This window comes from Argentina anserina, chromosome 1 (assembly GCF_933775445.1).
Source record: "Argentina anserina chromosome 1, drPotAnse1.1, whole genome shotgun sequence".
Taxonomy (NCBI): Eukaryota; Viridiplantae; Streptophyta; class Magnoliopsida; order Rosales; family Rosaceae; genus Argentina; species Argentina anserina.
The window spans coordinates 13,799,915-13,820,086 of NC_065872.1; the positions used below are offsets into that span (position 1 = coordinate 13,799,915).

The following is a 20,172-nucleotide window of genomic DNA, read 5'->3' on the forward strand; positions in this document are numbered from 1 at the left end:
ATTGATTCTTACTCTGATGCGTGGGTGGAAATTCGGTGGTTGTGGCTTTAATGGGCTGGACACTCCTACTTATACTTGCCTTGATTCACAAAATAAAAACAATCAATTACCTGAAGCTAAAAAAAATCTCATGATCATTGCAGTAAAACTCAAAGCTGAAAATACCCATGGATCAACACCAAAATGATTTAAGATCTAATAACAACAATATTTTCGCGGACTGCATTCCTGGTAGCATTGGCAACATGGGGATGACCCTCTACGAGATTATTCTGTTGAATGACCAATTATCATGCTTGATTCACTGAAAACTTTAACAAATCTCTCAAGATCCACTGCACACGCCTATTCCTTGATAGGCTCTTTCTTAACCCTCTCTATTTTCGTTCGCAAAGACAATCTGTGTTCTAGATCGATTGCCGAGATCCGGAAATCAAATAAAGAAAAGAAACTAATAGAAATTTTGACCATAAATAAACAAAGAGAAAGATAGTGATACAATATTACTACATCTGACCCGTAGAAGGAGATATGGTGTTGGGGAAGGCTATATGAGTTTGGAAATAGATGAAGAACTTTCGTCATTAGATAAGGCGGTAGAGTAGAGAAAGAGATATGAGAGAGAGAGTATGAAGTTTAGGGTTAGTTGTTGGAGTGAATAAATATTTAAAAGAGTATAAGACACTGATTTTTTTGTGTGTATTCTTATATAAGACACTGATTTTTGTGTGTATTTTTTTCATACATTGATTTTTGTGTGTATTTGTATCATAACGCATACTGATTTTTTGTGTTTATTCTTATCCTACACTGATTTTTGTGTGTATTCTCATCACACTGATTTTTGTGTGCATTGTTAGTCCAGAGATTGTGTGTGGGCTTACGTATACTCATTTCATACGGTTAATTGTGTGAGTTAGTATCTCACACAGACTTATGGTAGTCAGTGTGAGTAAAATGAGTGTGAGAGTTATTTTTGCTAGTAGTGTTAGTCTTATAAAATTTCCTTTTTATTAAGAAAAACACAGAATAAGCAGCGTTCTGATCAAATACATTCCAAATGTTGAAGTATATACACGTAGCATGTAAAAGAAGCAATAAAAACCACTTTTAGGCAGAGAAACAAGTGAAGATGGGTACGTGGAACATAGTGGACAAGATTGCACCTCCATCTATCGTTCACCCTCAATTTCAAATTTCTTGTTAGATTCTTGATTAATTTCTGGGGACACCAAGTCTTCTACGGAAATCCTCCTCCATGAGGTTCCATGATATTTGGTTCCCATCCTATCAACTCCGATCCTTTGCTTTTGAGATGTCAGGCTTCCTCTGCCGAGGATCATATCAGGTGTGTTTTCAACCATATCGATTTCCACCTCAAGAATATTGATAAGCTCCTGAACATTCTCTGCGAGTTCGAGGATAGTGAATTCACATGGATTCCCAACGTTGCTCGGACAGGTGTTGTCTCCTTGCATGGAAATCCAAAATGATCACTTGAACTAGTTATATATGCTCAAATGTTCAATTGCTAGTTAGAGATGTAATCAAAAGGAGGCAAAAGTCAATATCTATATATATTGGGGTGACCATATATATCACCATTTATTATGTCACGGATTGATAGTGAACTGATGAGGGAAGTTCAAAGAACTAGTTGCACTTAACCCTAGATTTATGTCAAAAAAAAAAACCTAGATCTAGATGAAAGCGTACGTATATTGACTATAAATGGGGTTTTATAATTTTGTGGGCAAATTCTTTCATTGAACTTTAGAATCCTTCCAAGCTTGCACTTTTGAGAAACCAGATTAGTCTAGCTATCATGATCAAGAAAATTTGGAGCCGCCTCTAAGATAGTTGAAATAGTTCCTAATACATTGCATATATGCAATGATGAATAGTTACAATCACGATAAGAAATGTTCACGTCCATGACTTCTAGAAAGGGAAAACCATCGAGTAAATGATGAAAGTACTCCAAATTTTTATTGAGAACCAAATCAAGTCGTTAAACACGTACGTTAAGTTAGACTCACACATAGAGAGTCGTAATGGTTAGCTAGTTAGTTGGTTAGTTAGATCTGACACTTTTGGGCAGGAATTTTCTTAATTAGGAGGAAAATGTAGTACTATATGTAATTGGAAAATTAGAATTATGTCGATCAGCTCAGGTTAAGCTGGTTCACTTTATTATTGATTTATGTTCTAGTTTGAGAACCATTTTTCGATTTGGCTATTGATGTATCGATATCACTACAAAAAAAGTAAGCAGAGCACAAATGAATTGTGACTCAAACGTGGGTGTTGATGGTGTGGCTTTTGCCCAAAATCCCCCACCCCGAAATATGGCATTTTAATTTTTTATAGGGCAAAAACCACACCCATATGTGAGCCACAATTCATTTGTGCTCTTTGCTTACTCTTTTTTTGTAGTGTATGTTGATGTAATGTGAACATTTTAATTTTTATAGGGCAAAAACCACACCCACATGTGAGCCACAATTCATTTGTGCTCTTTACTTACTTTTTTTTTTGTAGTGTATGTTGATGTAATGTGAACTTTTTCAGGACTGCTAATTGATTTAATTTGCTTCGTCAATCATCTAGCTATGAGCTCCAGATCATTTCATTCATTGGATGATCGGCTGTTAGAAGACCAATGTAATGTTCTTCATAACTGTCAACTAATATTGTATCCTCAAGGGAGAAAAAAAAATGAAGTTCTTTAATGGGTTATGATTAAAGAACGATAACTGTCCCGCTCGTGAATCTTAAAATCGAACAGATCGGGAGGTCGACTTGATTGGGAGCAAGGCAAAAATGTTAAGGCAGCACGACTGGCATGTAGGACCTTTAGCTATCAAATAGTCAACTAACCACTTCGTATATGATCAAAGATCAATGATTAATTTGGGACGATACTTTAAAAAAAAAAAGAGCTCAGCTGGCGGGTAATGTTGGTTTTGGTTGGCAAAGATCACATGTCTTCTGCTTGGTATCATTCAAACACAGCAAGGAGGAAAAAGAAAGCAATTATATCACAACCAAAAGGGGCTCTGGTTGAGCCAGAAAGACGAAAATGAATCTGTAACCACATTGGGAAAAACCTTACCCTTTTCATCATTTGTGATCTTTTCTACTTTCCAAATTTCCAGGATATCTTTCTATATAGGATTCCATAGATACAAAGTTCAAATTTGGAGTTTGAACCTTTGATCTTCTTCTAGTATTTAGTAGAAAGCATTATGGATGGCTCTATGAAACGAAGAACGCTGCTTAAGGTCATCGTCCTCGGAGATAGTGGGTATATATGTCATATTTGTTAATCTTTCAATTTTGTGTTCTTGTTTTGTTTGCTGTGATGAGGGTTTCTTTCTGTTTCTGGAATGAGTCTCTTACACATATATAATTCTTGATGAGATATATGAGCTGTGCTTGTTTCTTCTTATTTTGTGCGACTTTCAGGGTGGGAAAGACTTCTTTGATGAATCAGTATCCTTTGTTTTACATTGCAACAAGCAGAACTGTAAATCATAGCATTGAGCAGCTGTCTCTGATTTTGTAGTTCAATTAAACTATTCGAGTTTTAATCATCGATCTGATTTTCTTTTTTTTAATCTTTTCATTTACCTGGTAAAAGATAAAAATGAAGGTTTGGTTGCATTAAGCGGTAGATGGTTAAAGGGTAGGGAAGGGTCTTCAAGATAGAGTTAGAGATAATTTAATAGGTGATAATGTGTTGTGGGGAAAATGGGGATGTTTAAATAAGTTGAAGCTGTCAGGTAATGAGGCCTTCATTTGTGCTGTAGTAGGCTCATTTTCAATTTATCAAATGTAGTAGGCCTTAATGTTAAATCAACAATTCCCATATAATATCCACATCCTGTAGTACCTCTGATAGATGCAGTGGTTGATAATATAATGTGAAATTCCTGATTTACTCATGTATTCATGTCTTGTATTTAAGAACCTGTTGATGATAAGATTAAGTCTATCAATAATTTGCAAGCTTTCAACTGAAACCTAATGCTGGGGGATCCATATTGAGTAATGCAAAGTTGATCAAGTTCGATTCAAATTTGCTGCTATTAATCAGAACCCAAGATTCTGTGCTGTGTGTCTGTGTGGATCTTTAACTAAATGTTCAGATATGTGTATAAGAAGTTCATTCGACAATACAAAGCTACAATCGGTGCTGATTTTGTGACAAAGGAACTTCATATTGATGACAAATTGGTGACCTTGCAAGTGAGTAATTAAAGCCTTTACTAGAATATGTATTCTCTATATATAGTTATATACCACTGAAACATCTATTAATCTAGGTGTTTGCCACATCTGTACTTTTGCAATTGACAGATTTGGGACACAGCAGGGCAAGAAAGATTTCATAGTCTTGGCGCAGCATTCTATCGGGGAGCAGATTGTTGTGTTCTTGTTTATGATGTGAATGTTTTAAGATCATTTGAAACACTTCAGAACTGGCATGAAGAGTTTCTCAAACAGGTCTGTTTAATTTTTCCTCTTCTTACAAACTACCTTGTAAAGTTATCCTGATTATCTGAAGCTCTAATTATTGACATTGCTTCATTATCGGTTAGCAGGCAGATCCAGCTGATACTGAAGCATTTCCATTTATACTGCTCGGCAACAAAATTGATATAGATGGCGGAAACAGCCGAGCGGTATATATGGACATACATAAAAATTCATTCCTAAAAGTACAAAGGGGTTTGTTGTTAGACCAGAATTTTAAGCAGTGTCTGAATCGCAGGTTTCTGAGAAGAGAGCCCAAGAATGGTGTGCTGCCAAGGGTAACATATCTTACTTTGAGACATCAGCAAAAGAGGACTATAATGTTGATGAAGCATTTCTATGTGTAGCAAATATAGGACTCACCCATGAACATGAACAAGACATGTGAGTATGCTAAATGATTCAACAAATAGCAGTTTCTTTTATATCTAGACAGATGAATGAACAATTCATTAAACACTTAACTAAGTTGCTCCATACTTGGTAGTTCTTTCCATCCACAGTTCTGCAGCAAATACTTTAGAATTCATGAATATTTTTTATCTTCCTTTAATTACATGAATCATTTGAAACCTTAACCAGCTAATGTAACAGTTTCCCATGCAGTTACTTCAAAGGTATATCAGAAACTGTTTCAGAAGCAGAGCAAAGAGGAGGGTGCGCATGCTAAGTAATTCTTGAAGCTCTCTTCATTAATTTTACTCTGAATATTCTTTTCATTTTTCATTCTTATGACAGTGGAAGATAGTGTGTTGCCCATCTCATGTGCATACTACTACCACCTTGTCCGGGTGTAATAAGTTGTCTACTTTTTATGTAAGAAAGCTAGTGATCAAGTTTCGCACGGCATTATATATATATATATATATATATATGTACGAAATATACATAGAACATGTAACAGAAACATGATTCTTTTGTTTGCCTGAACTCTTTGGGCTTTACAGATCAAGTTACAAAGATGAAATGATTGATATATATTTTTACAGTTTCTCAGTTAAAATTATGGACATTAGAAACTCAAGGCTTCATCTAGCTAGTTCCGAAAATCTGCACCATAGTCTGAAAATAGTTAGATCTATGCCTCTTTCTGAATGCCCAAATTGCACAATCCAGCTCTTCAAGATCTTGGTTCGCCTATTAAAAGTTGGGGTGCGAACACCATCATTGTAATAACCCCATGATGCAATTTTAGTTATATCAGGTTCCTTTTTGAGAGTTGCCAATGCCAACCAGTAGGGTCATATGAAGGACTTGGATCGGGGATAGGAAGGTCCTAGCTGAATCCACATCCAAATGATCCAATAAGGATTAAGAGATAATTGGAATTCTGATCATCACTAACCGTACATATGTACATTACTCTTTACAGAAAATTAACTTACTTGGGATACAAGTCATAGAATCCTTTTCCAATATGGAAAATGACACTGTCATATCACTTGATCCCCAGGTAAATCAAGCCCACCTCTTTTCTTATAAATAGCGAAATTGGGAACAAGGCGTCACTCACTCACTTCACTCTCAAACAATCACTTCACCCGCAAACAATCATCACAAACTATGGAGAAGGGAAAGTTGTTTCGTCTGGATGATGGTTGGGTCTCCGTTGCAATAGACAACCTAGACTCTTTGCATGATGTCGGGTACTTGCACTTCGATTTTCTCAAGAAGGTGTTACCCCACTGCACGAAAGATCAACTGATACATATCGAGGAGAGCACGAAAGATGTCGATCTCACTCCGATCGCCAACAACCTCTGGAAGAAGTTTTTCGAGAGGGAGTTCGGTTTCAAAGCCACACAGGAGGCGATCAAGAACGCGAACCCTAAATGGTCGGAGTTGTACCAAGACAAGCTGAAGAAATTGGAAGAAGCGGAGGAACAAGTGGGTGAAAGACTGAAGAGCCTGTACCAGAAAGAGGCTGCCAGAAAACAGAGTCGCCAAATTAGGGTTTTGGACAAACCTCCATCGTCTTTTTCAAGAAATAAAAGAAGTTGCTCAAGCAAAGGGAGCAAACTCATGAACAAAGTGCGGAAAGATTATCGAAACAGTCTAGAGGTGAGAAACATCGAAGCTATGAAGTTGAAGAGGACTGCCAATTGTTCTAGTCTCACCAAAAAGCCAAGAACGAATTCTGTTCAAGCTACGAATGTCTTTTGAAGCACTGATCGATCTTGGTACGTGGTGGCATCAATCTTTAGCTCAATGAATATATAGATCAACCTGTCTGTAGATTTCAAGAAAAAGAAAGAAAGGTACAGAGAGGCTAGGAAACAAAGAAAGTAAAGATCAACAATGTTTCTTGTTTAATGATCTCTATATTGTTGTATGTAAATATATAGCATGTGATTGATGAAATACAAAGTTACTGATTTTTTATGATAATTTGGTTCTCGAACTTTTTTTCTTTTTGGTGTTCAACCTTTTGTTATATTAATCTGTTACATGTCGATCTGGTCCGATCTTGGTGTACGTTCACCGTAAAGAATCTAATGAAGAAAGTTCAAAGGTTTGTTTGAGGGTCGCAACTCATTCCTGTAGTTCATAGGCTGTCTTGTTATGATCATCGCTCAGTCCAGTTGTGCAGGCAAAATGAACGAATGAATTTTACTATCATAACTAGCTAATTTATGAGTACATGGGAAAAGGGTCGTCTTTGGATATATGGAAATTAACAACAACAGAATAAGTGATGATCAATTTCTGGTTAGGAACACAAGATTCAGTAATGCAATCAAGTAAGTTATCCATTTGGTTCAAAATGTGCTTAAATATAACTATCAAGTGTATCTTACAGCTTGTTCCATTTTAGTAACAAATCGTATTTACTTCTGTATTCGATTGGATGTACGAGTACAAATTATGCACCTTTCATTAGCTGTTACGAACTTGCACGAAAATAATTCAAAACAAAAATACAAACCCCGTAGAGTCTACCTCGACCGTCAGATCTACAGACTCACTCTCTTAGTCAACGCTCCTATCAGAGAATCAACGGTTCAGATCATACCCACCAAAATGACCTCACATAAAGTGGCCGCCGTGAGGCCACACAAAATACAAAAAAAAAACCATACGAAAAATAATTTGCAGAAAAAACCAAATGGCGTTCTCTGCAGTAACAACGCACTGCCCCTCCTCTCTTCTCCGTCTTCCGGCGACGACCTCGTCGGCGTCCTCAGCTCGGACTTCAATCTCTTTCCGATTTTCATCCACAAGTCTCAGCCGTGCCAGACGCATCTCAATTCGATCCGTTTCAACTTCCGGTGAGCTGCTCTCTCTTTTGTTTTTGTACTCCATTCGCTATAGTTATCTGGAATTGAAATTTATAAGCTGAAAATTTTAGGTCTAGAGTTTTTGGATTAGAAGCATAAGCTTTTCTACATGAAGTTTGTTATAATAATCTGGATATAAATTGTTTATGTAATTATGAATCTCATTTTGTTTGTTTAGGATGAATTCGTTGATTATTGATGCCCTAAAAGTTGAGTTTGTGTTTCAGCAGCACCGAAATCGGAGGGAATTGCGCCTGCGATTTCGGTTACGGAGAATGCGTTGAAGCATTTCAATAAGATGAGAGTTGAACGTAATGAGGATTTGTGCTTGAGGATTGGTGTCAAACAGGGTGGATGCTCCGGCATGTCGTATACCATGGACTTTGAGAGCAAAGAGAACGCGAGGCCGGACGATTCCGTCATTGAATATAATGGGTTTGAGATAGGTAAGCTTTCTTGTTTTTCGTTCTCGTTGTAAAGGGAGATTGGACTGTTTAGTTTGTGACAGATAAATTATGTGCTGTTTGTTGTAGTAGAGTAATGTACTAATAATTGCACTATAGTTCAAGTTGTGAAAAAACAGTTTTGATGGTTTTTGAAGATGATTGATTGATTGATTGATTGGCGCTTCTGGTGAGGGTGCATGCCGATGAATTTCCATATGTGTGGTCAACTGCTATAGAGATTCTCTTGTCTTGGATAGGACAGTATTTTATTTCAGGACTTTAAAATTGTTACTGGGAACTTTCTAAGAACATGTCAACAGTTGGACAATGTATATGTGTATCCCAAAACCGGCAGTTCCAAAATGAATGTTGCTGAGGAAGTCAGAAATTGAAGATTAATGAGACCGATCATTCTCGTGTTTTCTACAACCAATTTAGGATGACTTAAGCGGCTAGTTGACTTCATAATCTTGTAGAGGGTAGAACTTTTAACATAGAATGATTTTCTTTCAATGTTTTTTCTTTACTTTATATATGGTGTTTAGATAACATTGATATTACAGTGAGTTTAAGAATACCTTAGGGCTAGAAAGGATAGCCTGTACTTCTGAAGGAGAAATCTAGTTGACTTCAATCTTCTAGGACCTTCAAACCCCCTTGACTGCTGTGCTGTGATAGTATCAGATTGAGTACTATCTAATATTGATTCGAATAGATCATTGTCCACAGATTTTGAGATAAGGCCAGAATTTGGAATAGCATGGACTTTCATTGTTTACAGAGTCTGAGCTTCTTTTTTTACTATCATGTTGAGCTGAGGGCTGTTATTCAGAAGTCATTTAGGTATAATATATGGGGTGATCCTTGCTCGCATATCAGATTTCTATGCCTGTTTTTCTGTATATTTTGTTGGCATTAATAGTTGTTTATTTCTAGTTTTGGCTCCTAAGAGAACAAACTTTGTCTCCGATAGGGTGACGAACAGATAGAGTATATATATTCCTATATGCCCGGTGTTGTAATTTCTTTACTGCTGTGTGAGGTTGTGTGAAGACACCATACTTGCTGCACTTGTCACTATTGTGTGAAAATACATGTCAAACAGTACTGATTATATTTATGCCAACAGATGTGTTACACTATCTCCCCTAAAACTTCTGTATTGACCTCCATCGGTTTTCTTGTGTTGCAGTTTGTGATCCTAAGAGCCTCCTCTTCTTGTATGGTATGCAATTGGACTACAGTGATGCCCTTATTGGTGGAGGCTTTTCTTTCAAGAACCCTAATGCGACGCAAACATGCGGCTGCGGTAAATCGTTTGCCGCAGAGATGTAGGACTTTGTATATGGTAAACTTGAATAGAATAATAGATGTACGTACGATAAAGAAACTTCTTAGACGCATTTCCATGGTAGTCGTGTATTACATATTTCAGATATCCATCCTCAAAGATTACTAGTAGTAAAATCAATTGCGTTACTGAACAATGAACATAGCTGTCTTTACTTTTTCTCTCTTTTGAGCAACTCCTCTCAGTTAAAAAGATTAACATTATCATCATTGCCATGATAATTAACTTTTCTCAAGCATGATGATACGGACACTGCAACCAAAGTACCAAACCTCAGATCTGCAGATTTACCATGCACAACCAAAGTGATGCAGGTTAACCTAGTAAAAGCTTATTACGTACTGGCCGGAGACCTGAATGGGCATCTATTATCTAAATGGGGATTAGGTCGCCTAGCCTTCTTTCTTTCTTAATTAGTCTTCTTCTTTTCGAATATTATTTGTATTATTTGACCTAAAGATAACCTAATTTGAGCAACAATTAATTCCGACCACGTAAAGACTCGGAATTATACGTCGGGTAAAGTGGAGTCATTCATTCCCAGGGGAAACATATACAGGAATGCTTATGCCTTTCATCAGTTTAGTGCTTTCAACCTTTCATATATACTTCAATTGTTTTGCAATTTTCACATCCAAAACAAATATCATTTCGCTTATAATTTATAATTACATAATCGGATTCATAACCTAGTCCGCAATGGTCTCAAATTGAGTACATATACGATTGAGGACATTATCAATCTACGACCATAATGAACGTGATTTGATAACTTTAATTAGCTAGCTAGATGTAACAATCCTGAAAATATTATTTACTTGTACTCAATTTATCGTAGGAAATACGATTGCTAACATTCAACTATAATATTTGTTATCAGAAGTCATATAGAGATGATAAGAGAAATTTTCAAAAAAGGCCTCTTTTTAGCCTTTGAATTGATTATTAACCATGTTTTATCACAATTGAAAAATAACCATATTAGGGAACTAAATGTCTCATATACCCTCATCTAAATTACTATCAATTCCCAACCTTTTAAACCACAAAAGGTGCATTACAAAAACAAGAGAACAACTATCTTGAATGATCATAATTTTCAATGGCCGGAAGCCCACTTCTCAATCAACTTGTGGCATATGCTATTATATTCTATGTACGCTATTAGATGAACATGATCTTTCTGGTCGGGTGAAGTATAAGTTTTATTTACAAACGAATTACCAAATCTGTTTGTGTTGATGATCAAATCGAAAAGTACTTTTGGAGAGCCTATGTACTATTCCCTAGAAATTAATCTTAGTAGGAATATGTAATACAAATGATAGCTAGCTATGTATATTTAATTGATGTTCTCTTAGCAAATTGAAAATGCAAATGAACATCAAGGAACTATCAAATGAAACATCAAGGATGAACTTTATCACTCTTGTAGCATTCTCTTAGATAAGGATCCAAGGGAACAATGATATTTCCTCCATTGTTGGGTACGAGCTCTCTAAACGATTGTATGGACTACATGTAATGGAGATCAAAGATCAACTGATGATCAAGTGACAACAAAAGAATGATCTCCAACTTTTGGCTTTCAAACTCTTGGGTAAAAAAGAGAGAGAGACGTTAACGAATTTTGTACTCCATCTCACCTCATTCCACTGCCTTTGCTTCCCTTAGAGATTCAGCATAATCAACAAGGAAAAAACATGGTGAGAAAAGAGCACTAACCAGATTCGTATTGGCGTATGAGAGGTTTGAAACATTGAATGAAGGTTGGAAACTCACCAGAAATTTAAATAAGGGTATATGAGACATTTAATCCCCTGATATGGTTATTTTTCAACTGTTTGATAAAACATGGTTAATAGTCAATTCAAATGCTAAAAAAGAGGTTATTTTTCAAAATTTCTCAGATGATAAAGAAATGGATTGCATATACTCCATAGAAGGTCATTTTATGGACGAAATGGGAAATGGGAAGTGGCCTTACCTGGCTCAGCATCATGATGAGGCTCATGCATTTTTCCTACCTTTAAGTGTTGTCAACATTGTGAAGTACATCTACATGCCGGTCATCGACTGGCATCGTGCTCGGATGGTTCGAGTCGTCAAAGATTACGTCAATCTTATAGCAGACAGGTACCCACACTGGAATAGAAGCAAAGGAGCCGATCACTTCATGCTCTCTTGTCATGACTGGGTGAGTACCTTACTCGATTTCATTCATAGGTTTTGAGTGGATGTGCAAGAGGAACATACGAAACTATAATCCTATATATGCATTATGCTTAATGATTCATCTTTAGGACATATACTTGCCAAACCTCCGTTTGTTTGAAAATGGTTAGTACAATTACAATATCTTTTGATTCGTTAATTCGTTATCATATGTGTAGTTTTCTGATATTGAAATTGTGCGCTATCTAGTTCCAACTAGCATACTAGCTGCTAACAGAAGTGTGATCTCAGGCACCGGGAGTTACTCATGATGATCTGGAGCTCTATGCGAACTTCATGAGAGTACTATGCAATGCCAACACCTCAGAAGGGTTCAAACCGATGAGATATATTTCTGTTCCAGAATACAACATTTTAGACAAACTGAAGCTCAACTCATTCACACTTGGCCAGCCCCCTGATAACCGCTCAATACTCGGGTTTTTCGCTGGCGGTAAATCTCATGGCCCTATAAGGCCAATGCTATTCGAACACTGGGAAAATAAGGACGATGAAATTGTTGTGTACGAGAAGGTTCCAGATGAGCTCAACTACATTAGGTTGATGGAACAAAGCAAGTTTTGCTTGTGCCCTAGTGGCTGGGAAGTGGCGAGTCCTAGGATTATCGAATCGCTTCGATCAGGATATGTTCCGGTGATCATAGCAGACAGTTACGAATTGCCTTTTAACGATGTGCTCAATTGGAGCATGTTTTCGATTTTCATCCCGTCGAGTAGAATACCAGAACTTAAGACCATCTTGAAGGGAGTTTCAGATGAAAAGTACTTGAAGATGCAGCAGAGGGTGATGAAAGTGAGAAGGCATTTTGAGCTCAACCGGCCTGCTAAACCTTTTGACGTGATTCATATGGTGCTCCACTCGGTTTGGATCAGAAGGCTTTACGTCAAGTTACCACATAAATGAGATCGATTTCAGTTAGGCTATGTGATTAATTGTATTATTCTTTGTTATACCTGCAGGTTCGTTACTCGAATTCTTTCCGAGTACAAAATGTAGAAGATTATCTAATGTTCTAAACTTCTGTATAGGGATATATTAGTTGGAATTTAAGCCTTAATGGGTTTTATGAATCAAGAATGAATAATTAATGTACGTTAATATATGTATAAATACGTTACATTGACTTACATAAATACATGCAAACTAGACATGAAATCATTTCTGCACCATCGGAAACAAATCTGCCGACCACCATTTTAAACTCATGACATGTGTCTAATTGCTCAATTATTATCTAAATATGAGTTGTGAAAAATCACATGTCATGAGTTTAAAATGGTGGACACAAAATGGTGGTTGACAAATTTACTTCCTCTGCACCTCTATAGACCATTGCATGTATAAAAACCAAAATATCAAGATACACGATTTTAAAGTTAGTAAAACCTAAGTTAGTGGAAAACTCTCATTACTATGTGTCCAATGTGTTTCGTAAATTTGTCATCAATGCACACCCTCGAAATCAACCACATCTCTACTACTATAAAGACAGCACCTAAAGTACTAACAAATTACGAACTTTCAAAAATACAATTTCACAAGGATTTTAGTCAAAACATAAATATTTTCAAAAAATCACATCTTCACAATAATAGCCGCCCATTTTTCTACACCGATTCTAGTTTCTCATTGTATGTACACGATCAATAATGAAGATATATTGATATATGTAGGTTTCTCAAACCAAAGAAAATAAAACAAAAGAAAAATAAGAAATAAAAGCCCTTTTTGACCCGAGGGCCATCGAGGTCCGACCCGTTAGGTGCCCTAAACGGTTAAACCCTCTTTCATTTCACCGTCACCAAAGTCTCTCTGCTGTTTGGCAAGTGGCCAAAGCAAACCAAAACCCCCCACTACTCTCTCTCTCTCTCAAACCAGAAGAAGAAGAACAAGGAAGAGAGAGGAGGCGAGACCATCGCCGATGGCCGACGAAGCTACCGTGGACCTCCCCTTACAGGAACGCTCCTCCATTCCGTCCGGCGATTACTCCGCTCCTAGACGCCGCGTGTAAAGGTTTCCGTATACCTCATCTCCTTTCGCTCCTAAGCTTAAAAGAACCTGGAGATTCTTCTCCGCTTTGGTTTCGGGGATGAATCCAAGCTTGTTTATATATAGCTATCAACTTCGAATTTCTAAGCTGAAACACTGAAACTAGTAGCTTACTCGCATATTTGGAATTTGAAAACGCTAGCATTTCGTGTGGTTATGAATCGTGGAGTGTTTAGGTGACTTAAGCTTGAGCTGAAATCAATGTATAGAATGTGCAAGTCTTCATTGCTTAGTTTGATCATAGCTCAGATTGGTAGAAATGAGTGTTATGATCTGATATCATAAACACTGTATAAAAAGTTGTTATGGTTTTGGAACTTATGTGCAATTTGAGACTATTATTTCGCGCTCATTTCGCGTTTGTCTCTGTTATTGATGACAGATCTTCAAGATGGTATGCTCATTCATGGAGATAATTTCAATCTCTTTGCCGCAATGTCTGCTTTGGAGGTAAGACATTGTCTTCAATTCCTTTTAAATAGTATGGGTCGACATTGATTTATCTTAAAACTAAATAGTTTATTCAGAGGTGGATCACGATCTCCTCTCTGCCATCAATGCTGTGGACTGTACGATGTCTTCTTGTGGTACTTGTACTTGTTAGATTATGGACCCGAAGATGGATTCTGGTATAGTTTGTAAAAACTACTCTGTTGATGAAGCTATTGAGGATGGTGCAGCTCCACTTCCTATTAGCTCTGATGGAACAGTAGATGTTTAGTGCACTATTGATATTATGGACCATCTTCTAGCATGTGAGGTATGATTTTATGTCTCTGATGGCATCCAAAGTACTCCCTTTCATACTTTTGTGATGCAGTGAGCTTAATTTTTTTTAATACAGATGAAATATAAAGAGTACATGGTAGAACCATCTTGAATAAGGCAAAAATTCTCGATATTAATCAAAGCTAATAAAATCATTATAAGTCCTGGCGTTTGGTCACTCCTGCCGTCCTGCGTGAATATTCTTTGTTGGGACTCTTTTTGCAGTAACATCTGCTATGAAATTTATCTTTGCCTTTTCTTGTAAATTTTCAACTTTTTGTTTGTGTTCCATCATTTAATTGAAGTTCTTTGTATGTCTGAAATCAGTAAAGTAGAATAGTCATAAGTTATTGTGATTATTTCACAGTCTATCCTGTTGCTTTTGTTATATAACTAATCATTTATATGGCAGGCGACATGGCACAAGGGCCATTCATTGGCACAGACTGTCTTCTCTTGCATCTATCTTCTGAGGCCTGATAGGACATCTTCACATGCATTACTGCATTCTTATTGCAAAGTCATAAGAGTAACCTGCAAGATGGTCATTTCAGTTGTCTCAGATGCACGCACTCATGAAGTAAAGTACTCCAACAGCTCTTTTCCCCTATACCAATTCAGTGTTTCCAGTGATTCAAAGTTGTTTATTGTCGATGTTGTCGTAGTAATTAATTTTTATAGCTCCTGGGATTGAATCATAGAAAGAAGTTAATGTGGACAGTAGGTTACACATGATTAATTGGTGTATCCCAGTAACTGAAGGGTTACCAATGCACTTTGGTCTGCATGCAAACTTGTATTAATTACAGTTATAATGTAGTCATTTTTGTTTTAGTATCTTCCTGAAAAAGTGAAAGAAAGGTCTTATATCTATTTTAATCATGCTCCTGTCATTCCCAAGAAGAAGACCTCTTTACAATGTCATATGGTCTGGCTTTGCATGCGGATGGAGATGATAAGTGCTTATCAATGCTAAATGCTGTTGAAGAAACAGTTAATTGCCAATTACGTGCTTGTAAAGCACCGTCCTAAAAAAGAACAGTGTTAGAAGGTACAACCTGTTCACAGTCGTATACTATTATTCTATGTCAAGAAAATACTTCATGTTATCTGCTCTTACTGCTATTTGTATTCCTTATTAGTTCTGTTTTAGTTTATCGTAGTGATTGCCTCTTTTTGTTTCCTACCATATACTTTTTACCCACCATAGCTGTTGCAACCTTTTCAGACTGCATGTAAGTTTAGACATTTTACCAAATTGTGCTTGTTTCGTATACTAGCTATGTTATTTTTTGCAGACTTTGTGTCACTGCAAACTAATCTTGAATTGGAGGAAGCCTACTGCAAAGCTTTGTTATGCCGCTTACGTTTTCGTATGGTCCTACCCTGTGTTATTTATATATTTTAAATGCATCTGCATCATCTGTAAGCATGTGTGAATGCACTTAAAGATTTGTAAATAGTAAACCCCAACTTGTTTAAGTTAGATAAAGCTGCCGTCTTTATTTTGCAGCATTTTTATCACGTTATTACTTGCATGAGACGTCCTCAAGGGAAAGGTTTGGAGTTGGCGAGAAAGCATATAGCATCCTGCATATCATAATTACAAATAATGATCAACTCATCGGAGTTCCTTAGATCTAGGTCTCTTGGAACTCGTGAAGGAAGTATAGAAGATAAAACCACTGCTTCTGGTTGTCAAGCGATTGGATTTGATGCTAGTTTAAACTCTAGATTATCTGCTCCGACACCACCACGCACAACAAAAATTCTTAGTTGGAAAAAGGCAAGTATTCTATAGTTGCTACTGATAGGACTAGTGATTTACTTCCATTGTACTAACTCGTTTCTTTTTCAACATTTGTGATGCCAGACTGCAGAATATTTTATGAAACTTCTTCATGATCTGGATGTCATATGTTCCTACCCATTGGGGCCGTCTTTAGAAAGCGTTCTGCACTTTGTGTTGAATTCCAAAAAATCATTGCCTGATTTAGTAGCAAGAGCTCATCTTCAGGTTGGGTATTCAATCGTTTCATTTGTTTCTGTTTATTGTATATCGGGTATCTGTTATGATGGATCTAGGAATTTTTTTGGTAACATAGCTTTTCACACATCTGTACCAATCTATAAAAAAAAAACTTGAGTCCCCTGGTTTTCACACCTTTTCAAGTATCTAGAATGTGGCAACACTTCGCATTGTGAGAAGCAGTTTCTTTTTTCATTTTTTTGGCTCAAATTGTATTTTACATGGTCAATCTCTACAGTTCTGTTATTTTTCTTAATTATTGACCTTGAAAATGGCAGTGTCTGCTGGTTGAAGATGGGAAACTTTATGGCCGGGATCCAATATGTGGTGTTATTACCAGAGCTGCTGCTGTAACTGATTCTTTAAGGAACCATGATATGCAAAAACATGAATCAATTGTTCACCTTGTACAGGTGAAGCCAATTATTACTTTTGAATTATGTGTTTTTCTGTTCATATTTTACTCTGTGGGTGATCAACTGATCATAGTTTGATTCTGATTCCTTTTTTGCTACTGAATATTTGGTAAATATTTGATATTTTTTTCCTAATGGGCATCAAGGGATATGAAGTTATGAGCTAATGCTATTGTATGATATTAAGTTATTTATTAATGTATTTGACATATCTCTGGGTGCTTCATCTAACATTTGAATCATTTTGTATTGCAGTTAGTAATCAATTTGCTGAAAATTTTATGTACAAATAGTGCATGGCAAATGCGTAAGCTTGGAAAGATTTTACAGGATTGGCGTGTTGTTTACATACAGGTACTGCATGTGATATATCTTTAAATATAGAGATATTTCTTTTCTTTTTTCTACTTTCTCAACCCTCAAATAACCTCTCAATGACTGTAATGAGATTAATGAATAAGCTACCTTCTACATGGGCATTGTGTTGATTAAGTGAAATGGATTTCTACATATACTTAGCAAACTGACATTGTACACGATGAAATCCTCAAAGTGATATATCTATTATAGTTTGCTGTTCTCTTGCACTATCTGTCTATAACGGTGTTGCTCACTAGGAGGACGATTTGTAACTCCAACCAGCTCTACTTATAGGGACTATTACATTGCTGCCTTAAAATCACATATTTTGAATTTAGTTAACTTTTGACTTGAGTGGTGTACTGGTTTATTGATGTTGTTGGTTAATATGCTCACATCTTTTCTATGTGAACTTATAGCTAGAGATGGCCTTTAGAAACGAGTTGGGGGAAAACACAATTTCTTCAAATGATGAGGTATGTTGCTCTAAGACTGTTCTTTTTATAATGTATGCATTAAAGTTCTTGCTGAATCATTAAGCACAATTGGGTTTTGACAGAGTGCGTGCATGAATGTAGTCAAACACATCCTTGTTGGATAACACTGCCATTTTTCCTTTCTGGCAGAGATTTAGTCAGCATTTCGAGCTCGTACAAAGGGCTTGCATTCCTGATCAAGTCTCATACCCCTTGTTTAAGGATTCCACTACTCATGTTCGTCTATTGGTGAGTGATTGTTGTGCGACAACCTTGCATTGTTTTTTGTTGGTTTTTCGGTAGGCTTACTGTTATCTCTTCCTCTTCGCAGAACCTAGTTAGGTATGATCAACAGCCGGTGTCAAGAGATCTTGAAATTCACTTTCAACAATCCTGCCAATTTACTTTCAACGATCCTGCCAATTTTGAACGCTCATTACCTCCACAGGCAATCATGTAGTATAGAACTTGTAACACCAATTTTTGAAGCAATATTTCTTTTGATGTATTCTTTTCCTCAAATGTAACTGCAACGAGTAAAGAATCAATCCCCACAGTTGTCTGTAAGCTTTGGTCGCTTTCCCTGCTTTCTCTATTGTCCTGATGTCGTTTTTGTAGCCTTCTTGTTAAGAAAAAGAAGTATTCCATGGATATGCATCCTATCTTGTAAAGATTAAAGAAAGTCCACCAAAAATTACTTTTCAAATCATAAATACAAAAATTGACCGATCACCTAGAGAAAAAGGTAGGCAGCCAGAAATGAGTCAAAATTGCGTAGATGTAAAGAACAACTTGATACATTATGCCATTTGGAACCCACATTGGCATAAAGTTTACCTATGTGATTAGCCCTAAACCAAAAACAACAAACTACAGAACAAAGGGGGCATTTTCTCAATTTCTAACCCTTTGAAAAATACAAAAAATTGTTAGGCTTTGCAGAGATGGGGGGAACCAAAAAATACATATATATTTTCGAAAGTAAAATGAATCATGGAGAAAATCAGATTAAATTTGCCCAAATGAGGGGCGTAAGTTGAAACCCTCGTTCTCCTCATTTTACTCAGCACCGAAACAGTTCCCAATTTCACTTCACCCGAACAGTTCCCAATTTCACTTCACCCGAACAGTTCCCAATTTCGTTGCCAAAGATGAGCCGCCAGCTCCGACACCTTTCGCCCGGCCACGTCCCCGATCAGAGGCGAAGAGCGGCTTTTTCTTACGAGTCCGACGCTGCATCCCTCCATGGTATTCAGCCTCGTCTTTCTCCGGCTTCAAGTGCCTCCCCGCCGCTATCTCCGTCTTCAGGTGGTTCTCCGCCGGCCTCCGCCCCTCTTGGTCTTTCTCCACCGGCCTCCGCCGGTCCGTTTCCGCCGCCTAAGAATATCAAAGACATAATTCAGGTGGAAGTGGAAGCTGCTGGAGCCCTCAGTGCCCTCAGTGCCCTCACTGTCCTCAGTGATGCCATCGCCGCCAGAGCAGCCCGCAGTGGTGCCGGGGAAGGGTTGTGGGCAGCCCTAGCCCTCGTCTGGAATGAGGTCAATACCCCAGATCACCTTTATCAGCTATTTGTTGAGTGTCTTTATTTCTGGCTGCAGTCGACTGTGCGTCCAGCTATATCTGCTCACTTTTCTGCTGTTTATTATGATATTATGGTGACTTCATACATCGGAGTGACTGCCCTGTTTTGGTGTTTGGGGCGAGTTACACGATTTTTGTTAGGCCTTGGGTTTCCTATATCAGTTGCAGGCGCAGCTGAGATCTCTGCCACGGCCATAAATGCCGGTTTTCTCTTCTTATTTTTGGCTCATCAGGTGCCGCAGGGGGGCTGGGTTGGTTTGGCAGTGGCGGCAGGCCGAGCTGGCTTTGCTTATGTTGTCAGGGTTCTGAAGAGGGCAGCTGTTGCCTACTGGTCTGCGGTTGGAGCAGCCCCTATAAGTGGTGCCAGAGAAGGGGTCTGGGCAGCGCTAGCCCTCATCTGGAATGAGGTGACTACCCCAGATCACCTTTATCAGCTATTAGTTGAGTGTCTTTATTTCTGGCTGCAGTCGACTGTGCGTCCAGCTATATCTGCTCACTTTTCTGCTGTTTATTATGATATTATGGTGGCTTCATACATCGGAGTGACTGCCCTGTTATGGTGTTTGGGGCGAGTTACAAGATTTTTATTAGGCCTTGGGTTTCCTGTATCAGTTGCAGGCGCAGCTGAGATCTCTGCCACGGCC

General features: G+C 37.6%; 4 protein-coding genes and 1 pseudogene across 9 annotated transcripts; all 5 read left to right on the top strand.

Annotated features, from left to right (window-relative positions):
* The first annotated feature begins 3,017 nt into the window (after window positions 1-3,017).
* Window positions 3,018-5,381, top strand: LOC126786937 (ras-related protein Rab7). 5 transcript variants are annotated; one of them, XM_050512891.1, is made up of 7 exons: window positions 3,018-3,307; window positions 3,469-3,495; window positions 4,152-4,251; window positions 4,363-4,509; window positions 4,605-4,688; window positions 4,778-4,923; window positions 5,134-5,381. In XM_050512891.1, the coding sequence occupies exons 1-7, from the start codon at window positions 3,249-3,251 to the stop codon at window positions 5,207-5,209; spliced, it is 639 nt and encodes a 212-aa protein (XP_050368848.1). In that variant the 5' UTR covers window positions 3,018-3,248; the 3' UTR covers window positions 5,210-5,381. The 5 variants fall into 5 exon arrangements, with proteins under 5 accessions (XP_050368848.1, XP_050368862.1, XP_050368856.1 ...); XM_050512905.1 differs by having other exon boundaries at window positions 5,146-5,381; XM_050512899.1 differs by having other exon boundaries at window positions 4,608-4,688.
* A 721-nt stretch (window positions 5,382-6,102) lies between these two features.
* Window positions 6,103-6,702, top strand: LOC126802309 (uncharacterized). The gene has a single exon (XM_050529922.1). It carries the CDS (start codon window positions 6,103-6,105, stop codon window positions 6,700-6,702), a length of 600 nt encoding a protein of 199 aa, XP_050385879.1.
* A 922-nt stretch (window positions 6,703-7,624) lies between these two features.
* Window positions 7,625-9,754, top strand: LOC126794091 (iron-sulfur assembly protein IscA, chloroplastic). Of its 2 annotated transcripts, none has more exons than XM_050520738.1 (3): window positions 7,625-7,808; window positions 8,045-8,263; window positions 9,456-9,754. In XM_050520738.1, exons 1-3 carry the CDS (start codon window positions 7,646-7,648, stop codon window positions 9,596-9,598), a joined length of 525 nt encoding a protein of 174 aa, XP_050376695.1. In that variant the 5' UTR covers window positions 7,625-7,645; the 3' UTR covers window positions 9,599-9,754. The 2 variants fall into 2 exon arrangements, with proteins under 2 accessions (XP_050376695.1, XP_050376703.1); XM_050520746.1 differs by having other exon boundaries at window positions 8,048-8,263.
* A 152-nt stretch (window positions 9,755-9,906) lies between these two features.
* LOC126802318 (probable glycosyltransferase At5g11130) lies at window positions 9,907-12,752 on the top strand. Its single transcript, XM_050529934.1, has 5 exons — window positions 9,907-9,928; window positions 10,089-10,194; window positions 10,495-10,567; window positions 11,503-11,811; window positions 12,081-12,752. Exons 1-5 carry the CDS (start codon window positions 9,907-9,909, stop codon window positions 12,750-12,752), a joined length of 1,182 nt encoding a protein of 393 aa, XP_050385891.1.
* Window positions 12,753-13,770: 1,018 nt separating this feature from the next.
* Window positions 13,771-18,494, top strand: LOC126791623 (uncharacterized; annotated as a pseudogene).
* The last annotated feature ends 1,678 nt before the right edge of the window (window positions 18,495-20,172 follow it).

Excerpts from the sequence above, each read along its gene's own strand:
- LOC126786937 (XM_050512891.1), top strand. The coding sequence starts at position 3,249 with ATGGATGGCTCTATGAAACGAAGAACGCTGCTTAAGGTCATCGTCCTC. Across the intron at positions 4,510-4,604 it reads ATGAAGAGTTTCTCAAACAG|CAGGCAGATCCAGCTGATAC; the intron begins GTCTGTTTAATT and ends ATTATCGGTTAG. Across the intron at positions 4,924-5,133 it reads CATGAACATGAACAAGACAT|TTTCCCATGCAGTTACTTCA; the intron begins GTGAGTATGCTA and ends CTAATGTAACAG.
- LOC126802309 (XM_050529922.1), top strand. The coding sequence starts at position 6,103 with ATGGAGAAGGGAAAGTTGTTTCGTCTGGATGATGGTTGGGTCTCCGTT.
- LOC126794091 (XM_050520738.1), top strand. The coding sequence starts at position 7,646 with ATGGCGTTCTCTGCAGTAACAACGCACTGCCCCTCCTCTCTTCTCCGT. Across the intron at positions 7,809-8,044 it reads TCGATCCGTTTCAACTTCCG|CAGCACCGAAATCGGAGGGA; the intron begins GTGAGCTGCTCT and ends TTTGTGTTTCAG. Across the intron at positions 8,264-9,455 it reads ATATAATGGGTTTGAGATAG|TTTGTGATCCTAAGAGCCTC; the intron begins GTAAGCTTTCTT and ends CTTGTGTTGCAG.
- LOC126802318 (XM_050529934.1), top strand. The coding sequence starts at position 9,907 with ATGCACAACCAAAGTGATGCAG. Across the intron at positions 10,195-10,494 it reads AATGCTTATGCCTTTCATCA|AAGTCATATAGAGATGATAA; the intron begins GTTTAGTGCTTT and ends ATTTGTTATCAG. Across the intron at positions 11,812-12,080 it reads TGCTCTCTTGTCATGACTGG|GCACCGGGAGTTACTCATGA; the intron begins GTGAGTACCTTA and ends GTGTGATCTCAG.